The sequence below is a fragment of the Pieris rapae genome, chromosome 13 (genome assembly GCF_905147795.1).
Source record: "Pieris rapae chromosome 13, ilPieRapa1.1, whole genome shotgun sequence".
NCBI classification, from domain to species: Eukaryota; Metazoa; Arthropoda; class Insecta; order Lepidoptera; family Pieridae; genus Pieris; species Pieris rapae.
The window spans coordinates 4,713,211-4,723,454 of record NC_059521.1 but is presented as its reverse complement, the minus strand read 5'-3'; the positions used below and the strand labels follow the sequence as shown (position 1 = coordinate 4,723,454).

General features: G+C 38.0%; 1 protein-coding gene across 1 annotated transcript; it reads right to left on the bottom strand.

The window, feature by feature from the left end:
* Positions 1-239: 239 nt before the first annotated feature.
* Positions 240-2,481, bottom strand: LOC110997548 (leucine-rich repeat-containing protein 71-like). Its single transcript, XM_022265759.2, has 2 exons — positions 2,332-2,481; positions 240-1,618 (listed from the first exon to the last, which is right to left on the bottom strand). The coding sequence occupies exons 1-2, from the start codon at positions 2,453-2,455 to the stop codon at positions 324-326; spliced, it is 1,419 nt and encodes a 472-aa protein (XP_022121451.2). The 5' UTR covers positions 2,456-2,481; the 3' UTR covers positions 240-323.
* Positions 2,482-10,244: the final 7,763 nt, after the last annotated feature.

Here is a 10,244-nt window from a genome sequence, read left to right as displayed (position 1 = left end):
GGACTATACAAGAGAAATGTGTACTTTTGTTTTAAGTAGAACGATTTGTACTCGGTATCCACGCACAAAATCACTTAACCCGTTAACATTAATAAAATAAAAACAATATTATTATGATATAGTATAATAATGTTACAGATTAAAATTAATCTAAATAACACATATCCGAAACTATAATAAAGTTAATAAAAAATTAAATGTCTAAAACATGTGTTGACAATTGATAAAGTTCTCCGGAAAAGACTAATAGTTCAAATACTAGGTTTACTAGGAATATAATATAATGATTATATATAAGCGGTGATTCTTCAGCTACCTATTACCTAAACACGTTTTGCATTTTGGGCTTGTCTCTTTTTGCCTACAGAGATGCGTCTATGCGTCGCTAGACCCGTCTCGATGAGGTCGTCAATTTTCGAAAGTTCATCGCATAATATTGGCAATGGATTCCCTTCAATTATTAAATTAGCTAGCCCTGTAGGCTTTCTATCTACACTCTTCTGATATTTAAGCAAATCAACTATCTCCTTCAACGATATGTATGTCAAGTTATTGTAAGACAAATTAAGATAGCATAGTACATTATTTCCTATGCAATACGTAACGCTATTTCTTACAACAATATTACTAGAGCTAAATGGATCTTCAAAATCTCCTAGTTCAGTGTCAGCTATGGCGATAGCTTTTTCGTGAAGAAACATATCTACGTTTATAGAACTCTTAGCGTTAGTTTCACCAAATGACTTTAACGAAACTTCCTTTTCCAATTTACCACGCTTAGGTACAGTACTAACAGCTCTAACAGTCTTGCGTCTAGGAGTTCTTCCTGTATCACCAGCCTTCAACTCCTGGAGCGCCTTTATTATTAAATCGTTCTTTTGTTTTAAAAAATCCATGTGACGTATTCTCGTTGCCATCAATTCGTCTTTTGTTAAAACAAACTTTTGTAGGACGCTAAATAGTTCTGCAGCACCTTTGTCTGATAGCCTGTTGTTTGATAAATTAAGATAGCTAAGATGTCTATTAGAACGTAATGCATCAGCTAAGAACTTAGCTCCATCATCTGTTATTTTATTCGATGCTAAATTTAGAATACTTAATTTCTTGGACGCTGGCAACGGGTGCGCCAATTTTGATGCGATAATTTTGATAACGTGATCCTCAATATTACAACCAGCCAGTGATATATAGTAAATGGCATTATTGGACTCTAAAAGGAGATAGTAGTTGGCTTCAGGTATAAAAGAATTGTCTAAAATCAATTCGGTTATATTGGATATATTAAGAAAATTGCAGATTTCGTGCAATGTGTACTGATCCATGCCACCGTGTATTGTTATGTTCGTTAGAAAACTGTGGTATTTGACAATGAGTCCGATAATTTTCCATAAAATGCGTGGGATGGCAATGTTTTTCTCAAATTTGAGTTGTGTCAAATTACCGGCGTGGTCGCAAATTGCTTGAATATGAATAACTTCCGAGTCAGCTACTACCGGAGTTTTTAGTACATGGGAATCATCGTCTTTGTGATGGTCTGAATCTAAATCTAACCGTGACTGAACTTTTAGTTTACTCTTGTTTTTCTTTCGGTCTTGATGCATAACACTAACGTATTCATCTAAAAATAGAACAAATTGCAGTTTTTTAAAAAGTAAATTCCATCTCTTTCAAATTAAGTTATCGCTTTAACAAAAAGAGACAGACGATTACTAGAGTTAGAAAGTAAGGAGGATTAATGAATATATAAGTCAATATTAATTTAATTATTTCATATATCTAATTGAAATATAGGGAAAAATATCGTTATGAAAAAACAAAATTTCTTAACGTACAAAAAAAATTAATAAATGCATTATTTAGTTACAATTTTTTTAACACAGACTAATAAAATCTACCAAGAAACCAAAATTACGACGATTAAACAACTATATGTTTATAGCACCTGTATCTTAATTTTAAAAAATTTAAAAAATCTATCCATAGTTGCTTATTATTTAAAAAATCAAATACACAACTACACGCACTACTCATCGAGCGAGTTTGCTTATCTTGCCGAAGCCGTGTACAAATTATTTATTTGAAAAAGTCTATTAGGTATAAGGGTGTGCAATTATTTAATCAATTACCATCTAAAATTCGCAATATTGGTGTATTTGACAAATTCAAAAAGGCAGTTAAGATGCATGTTAGAGTGAATATTGAGACGGCCAATGGCGACGTGTATCTCGCTCGTATATACATATTAATATTAAGTTTCTCATGTAAATAATTTTTTTTTGTAATGAAAAATAAAGTTCTTTTAACTTGCTTAACTTATGAGTTTTTACTTACGTTGGTGTTCTTTATGTATTAGAATAATAAAATTTAACTGAAGCTGGCTACAGGCCCATGGTATAAATTCCATAAAGTTTTCTGGTGATGGTCTATTGCCAATTGGTTCTTCAATAATGGACATTATAAATAAAAATAATTATTACAAAATTCTGTAAATTAACGAAAACGACTGCTGTCAGATCTATGTCATGATTTTGATTGACGTGTTATATATTTTTAATTTCAAAGAAAATTTATGGTAGGTACCTACAATAGATTATTATCTAACTTGAATGCGATCTCCAGACTTCAAACGTGGTGTTGGATAAAAATAACAATTTAGTTTTCTCCTATCGTATCTGTATAATTATTACTGGTAGGTATTCTATGAATCCATTGCTTGTGTACACAAAATACTTTATGATCATGTGGCGTCCTCGTGGTCATTGGTAGCTGAAATAAAATTATCAAAATAAATTATATATTAAATTACAAAAAATGCACTTACCAACTTTTACGTATAGGCCGTGTCTATTGTTCTCCGCGGCAGACGGGGGGCGAGGCACGCGCATTCCACAGCGCGCTCCGCCACCAGTACGGCCCACGACTTCTTAAGTGACACACGTACATCTCGCTGCCGACGCCGCGGTTTATTTTTACGAAAAATATATACATCGTTGAGATCACACAAGTTTTATTATTTTTATATAGTGATATACGACAACGCGAACACTATACTGGTGACCCCGACGTGATAAGAGTAAGAAAAAACTACACGCCACGCGGTCTTAGCACTTTTGTCATGCAAGACGATAACGGTGGGGACACGGACAATATGGAAAAAGGTGCACATGAAATTTTCAAAGTTGGAATTAAAATACCACCATTTTTACCGAATAGACCTGCACTCTGGTTTGCTCAATTGGAAGGCCAATTTTGTTTGGCGGGAATAACGTCAGACACGACTAAATTTTATAACGCGACTAGCCAACTGGACCCACAGTTCGCTATTGAAGTTGCGGATATTATAGAAAGTCCTCCCAAAGACAACAAATACCAAACCCTCAAAGCGGAGCTAATAAGGCGATTAAGTAAACCGCGCGAAGAAGAAATCAGGCAATTTTTAGACAATCAAGAACTCGGCACTAGAAAGCCTTCACAATTTCTTCGTCACCTACAACATTTGGCCGGACCACAGGTACCAGACGAATTTATTAGATCAGCATGGCACAATAGGTTACCCAATAACATTCAACCTATCATTGCATCGCATATGGATATGCCGCTAGAGAAACTTGCAGAGTTGGCTGACAAAATTATAGCCATCGCAGCCCCAACCCCACCAAATGTTTACGCCGCTACATCGTCCTCAGCTAACCAACATGCTGGAAATCCTCCAGACCACTACCTCACCGCCTTAGAAAGCTTGGCCAGGCAAGTTAACGAATTAACCAAGCAAGTTGCTTCCCTGAGCATGCATAATAGCCGATCAAGCAGATCACCACAACGTAGGTATAACAGATCAAGATCTCACTCTCGCTCCACCCAAAGATGGAAGGAAAACAAAATGAATAGCGTGTGTTACTACCACAGAAAATTCGGTGAAAACGCCATAAAATGTCTCACGCCCTGTTCCTACAAGACTTTAAACGCGAACGGCAGCCTGTAGTGGCGGCTAACGACTGCCTTACGCATACTCCTAATGACCGCCTCTTCATCGTCGAAAAGAAAACTAAACTGAAGTACTTGATAGACACGGGATCTGACGTTTGCGTTTTTCCTAAGTCGGCGACCAGAGACCAGCGTCATAAAACTAAATATGAGTTATACGCTGCCAACAACACTATCATAGCTACGTATGGCTACATAGCCTTACACCTGGACCTCGGACTTCGCCGGGACTTCACCTGGAGATTCGTAGTTGCGGACGTCACACGACCCATTATTGGTGTTGACTTCTTGGGCCACTACAACCTATTAGTGGACTGTCGTCGTCACCGCCTCATCGACGGCCTCACAAGTTTGTCCGTCAACGCGCCACGCTGCGCCAACATTTCTGTGGAAACGGTGACCATCAAAACAGTTGCTGGAAACTCTGACTTCCATGACTTACTTCGCAACTACCCAGATGTAACGAAACCTACTGGAAATCCAAAAGAAACCAAGCACCAAACGAAGCATCATATACGTACTACCCCTGGTCCACCAGTCGCAGCTCGTCCCAGACGTTTAGCCCCAGATAGACTGCTTATTGCGAAAAAAGAGTTTGAAGAGATGTACGCAAATGGAACAGCTCGTAGATCAGAGAGCCCATGGTCGTCTCCCTTACATTTAGCCAAAAAGAAGGACGACGGTTGGAGACCATGCGGCGACTACAGAGCACTTAATGCCAGAACCATCCCTGATCGATATCCAATAAGACAGATTAATGACTTTGTTTACCAGCTGTCTGGAGCTAAAATATTTTCAAAGATTGACCTGATTAAGGCCTACAATCAGATACCTGTCGCGAATGAGGACATACCTAAAACAGCCATAACGACACCATTCGGACTGTTCGAATTTCCGTATATGACCTTTGGTTTAAGAAATGCTGCTCAAACCTTCCAAAGATTCATCGATGAAGTTCTTCAAGGCCTGGAATTTACATATGGGTATATTGACGACATCCTAGTATTCTCGAAGACCAGAGAACTCCATCTTCAGCACCTTAAAACTGTCTTCGAACGACTTAACCAGTATGGCATCTTAATAAACACCTCTAAGTCCATATTCGGCATTAACGAAGTAACTTTCCTCGGCTACAGCGTCTCGACTGAAGGCATACGCCCCCTCAAAGAGAAAGTGGAAGCTATTACCAACTACCCACAGCCAAAAACAGCAAAACAACTCCGACGGTTCCTGGGAATGATAAACTACTACCGGAAATTCATCCCTGATGCAGCAAAGATACAGGCTCCTCTGAACGATGCCTTAACAGGTAACATCAAAGGAAATGCATCTATCGATATGACTAACCTTGTAACAGCTTTCAATGAGTGCAAGCGCAGCCTATCTCAAGCCACTCTTCTTGTCCACCCTGAAATCAACCTGGATCTAGCCTTATTCACAGATGCTTCAGACGACTCCATCGGCGCTGTCCTGCAACAAAAACGAAAAGGCAACTGGGAACCCTTGGGATTTTTCTCTCGTAAACTGACGACATCGCAAAAAAAACATAGTCCATACGATAGGGAGCTTCTGGCCATATACGAAGGTATCAAACACTTTAAATATATGTTGGAAGCAAGAAACTTTTGCATTTACACCGATCACAAGCCCATCACCTACGCCTTCACAACAAACAGAAGCCAGTGCTCTCCAAGACAATTCCGCTATCTTGACTATATATCTCAATTCACCACCGATCTAAAATACATTCCCGGTAAAGACAACATCGTCGCTGACGCCCTATCACGTGTAGAAGAGATTGTCACCATAAATTACGACGCACTTGCAAGAGATCAGGCTCAAGACCCTGAATTGCAAGCTTTGCTTACCAAAAACACAGCACTACAACTGAAGCAGATCGCTGAAAACCAGTTGTACTGCGATTTTTCCACCAAATCGCCTAGACCGTATATAACACCTGCCTATCGCAAACGCGTTTTTGAAACCATACACCAACTCAGCCATCCAAGCGGCCCTACCACTGCTAAAATGGTAGCTCAAAGATTTGTGTGGCCCGGAGTAAGACGCGATTGCAAAACTTGGGCAAAGGAATGTGTAGACTGCCAACGAAGTAAAGTCAACAAACATACGAACGCACCATTTACAACCTTTTCAGTACCATCAGAACGTTTCGCCCACGTACACCTGGACATTATAGGCCCATTACCATACTCTAATGGCTTTAGATACTGCCTGACAGCAATAGACCGCTTCACACGTTGGCCTGATGCCTATCCACTAGCGGATATTACAGCAGAAACTTGTGCTTCCGCGTTCATTACCAACTGGGTATCTCGTCATGGATGTCCACAAACTGTAACAACAGACAGAGGCTTACAATTTCAATCACAACTCTTCCAAAGCATCACTAACCTGATTGGCGCAGAACATCGTCCCACCACCTCATACCATCCGCAATGCAATGGAATGGTGGAGAGATTACATCGCCAACTAAAAGCAGCCATCATCTGTCACAACAACCCACAGTGGACTGAAACACTTCCCCTAGTGCTACTAGGAATAAGAGCTGCCTGGAAAGAAGATCTGCAGGCATCAGCCGCCGAGCTAGTATATGGAGAACCACTACGACTACCGGGACAATTTTTCTCAACTTCGCTTGACCAGAACCTAAATCCAGCAGACTATACAGCTCGCTTGAGAAATCATATGGCAGCATTAACCCCAACTCCTGCATCAAACCACAACAGTAAAACATTCTATTTGCCGAATGACATACATACTGCACAGTTTGTTTTTCTTCGCCGTGGTCCCGCAAAACGATCACTTGAATCACCATATACCGGCCCATATAAAGTTCTGAAAAGAAATACAAAAACATTTTCATTAGACATAAAAGGCAAAGAAGTTACAGTAACAATAGACAGAATAAAACCAGCTTACCTTACGAAAGAAAACAGAGAATACGACACGACCATTCGTTCACCGATGACCGTACTGCCGTTTCACACCAATCACGATGCACCGCTACCTGAAAAAAAGACTAGAAGTGGAAGATTAGTTAAGTTTCCGGACTACTATCGACCGTGAAACGGTCTCGGCAGGGGAGTGATGTGGCGTCCTCGTGGTCATTGGTAGCTGAAATAAAATTATCAAAATAAATTATATATTAAATTACAAAAAATGCACTTACCAACTTTTACGTATAGACCGTGTCTATTGTTCTCCGCGGCAGACGGGGGGCGAGGCACGCGCATTCCACAGCGCGCTCCGCCACCAGTACGGCCCACGACTTCTTAAGTGACACACGTACATCTCGCTGCCGACGCCGCGGTTTATTTTTACGAAAAATATATACATCGTTGAGATCACACAAGTTTTATTATTTTTATATAGTGATATACGACAACGCGAACACTATAATCATAGATACTAAGTTAAGATGATGCCTTATCTATCAAACTACTTAGGTATTTAACAAAATGTCAAATAATACTACTTGTCTAAGAGCATGACACTTTGTTCCATTGTTCTATATTTAAATAATGATTGTGGAATAAAATAAATATACAGGTCGGTTTGGTTAGAGCAGTGTTGGCCTAGTGGCTTCAGCGTGCGACTCTCATACCTGAGGTCGTAGGTTCGATCCCCGGCTGTGCACCAATGGACTTTCTTTCTATGTGCGCATTTAACATTTGCTCGAACGGTGAAGGAAAACATCGTGAGGAAACCGACATGTTAGACCAGAAAAGTCGACGACGTGTGTCAGGCACTGGAGGCTGACCACCTACTTGCCTATTAGATTTAAAAATGATCATGAAACAGATTCAGAAATCTGAGGCGATCTAAAGATACAACCTCTTTTCCATTGATTTATTTTTTATACAGGTCGGTTCGTATCTGTTTATATTTTATAATTATTTTGATAGAAAAGTAGTTGATCTCTTTGGAGCCTATTGATCTAAGGAATTTCAGGTTCCTTCACCACGTGAGCAACTGTTTGTAGGTAGCTGCTTAATATTAAAGCAAGACGTTCGAGGCTCGTATGTAATTATGTAAATAAGTAAGCGAAGTAGCGAGTCATCACTCCCCCTTTTTACCCCCATCGTACACCGCGCCTCCCTGCAAAGTTCTCGCGATATTATAACTCGGGGCGAAACCCTCTAGGCTGGTTTAGAATGGAAATAGACTTTTATATATCTCACAGAAACTTATTTTATTTTAAATGAATTTGTACCTGATAATGATATAAACCGTAAATATTACATTGGATAACGGTAATCAAGCTGTGTTTATAAGATGAAAGTTTTTAGTTATCTTTTGTAGTTTAATTTTTTAACACCGGTGACCGACTTCCTAGCATTCTGGCAATATTGCTTAACAATAGCTTGTGCCCTCTGTTATATAAAAAAAAACAGTATTTTTAGAATTCCATACATTCGAGTATGGTTTTTTTATAAAATTTTATTATTCTTGAAAAAAAACCAATTCAACCCTGACACATTTAACAATGTCTTATGTAGTAAAGCATTTTAAGAATACCGAATAAGATAAAAATCTAAATTTTTCAGACAACTATGAAAGTGAAAACAAAGAGGCCAGCAGTGCCTGTTCTATTTTTATAATGTCCAAAGGTTTGGGTTTATTTAAAGGAAATTATGAAAATGATCATAAGAACATCTCTCCATACTTAACAGCCGCAAGTAACGTTAAGAAATAAGACGCCATCTTGAATCTCAGCGCACCCGCGATCGTTACTTCACGTGCCGTATAACAAAATTTTAATATACAGAGCGGTTTGGGGTGGTACACACATGTTGTTAAATATTTAGTAATACGATTTTGATGAATTTAATATTATATGTTTGTCTTGTAGCATTCATAATAATGGAGTGGCGCTAAAACTCTTGGTCTTTGGCTCCGACCGTTTCTTTTATAACTTTTATTTCATTCTTTAATTTTCGTTAATTTTTGCATCTAAAAATCGATTTTTCTCATCATGATGTATTTCTTTACCATATAGGCGAGTGTGAGATGTAACAGATGGATTAGAAAATTGGTGAATAGCTGGGGATCGACTTATGACCTCGTAATTAACTTACCTATAGGTCAAAATTAAACAAACAAATTTTATATTTGATTTACGTACATAGAAAACATCATTTTTATTAACATCAGAACATGTAGGTACTAATATCTAATATATTTAAAAATAGCCAGTTGTACTTGTAAACCGGCTTTTGTACCTATAGGACGAAAATCTGGGCACCGCCGCAGTACGAAGCTAGTATGGTATAAGCTCTCGGACCTCCTTTTGTAAGCGTCGTTTCTCCGTCAAATCTTGTAAGTAGTTCGTGTTCAGAATATTGCGCCCGCTACAACTTTAATTTAACTTGCTCTTCGCTCCCGAGTACTTCAAAAATCGATTAGAGCTTTTCTCTCTAAGGTTTCAAAGCTTAAACTTTCTCATTCAAAACTAAGATAAGTTGTTTTCCGGTTTTAAAGTGTTTCATAATGAATTAGATTTTACTATGAGCGCTGTACGGAAAATGTAGTTTGTTTAAAAATGTAACTGCAAAATTTTGATCTTTTAGATATGTATAAAATACAACTAAACTACATCAACTACTAAATCTATGTATGGTTATATATATTGTTTAATAAATCTAATCTATATATAATCTACCTTTGAGTTTTAGGGCTTGTATTAATTTTTTTAATTTTTAATCTTTTCCACGCAGCTAACGCTAAATAATGTAACTTTATATGTTATTGGAGGTCACTAGTTACATAAAAAACTCAATACTAGCACTAGGATGAAAGAGAAAACCAGAATCTATATTAATATGCTAAATTAAAGTACCTAATATGGTTTTATACACCCTTATTGTATACAGCATTATGGCATACATTTTACATACAATGATACATTAATAACGCTAAGACATAACATTAAAACTTAAAGCAATTTAATTACCCGCTGGGCGAAATTTTGAGCGTCTTCACACTGTCTCAGGTGGCCTCCCCCTTTGGGGCGTGAGGTGGTGGGGTGCGTGGTGTTCGCGAATATCTCAATTTTCGCGGCACTCTACCAGAAACATTTAAAGTATATTTACTTATAGATATGATATTCTATATACTTAGATAGTAGTTAGAGTAATTTTTTTAAAATATATTATTATTAAAAATCTCCTAATTATTTATTCAAAGTAAGGTGCTCTATCGTGAAACTAAATAAACAGTAGAAAATGAAGACCATTTAT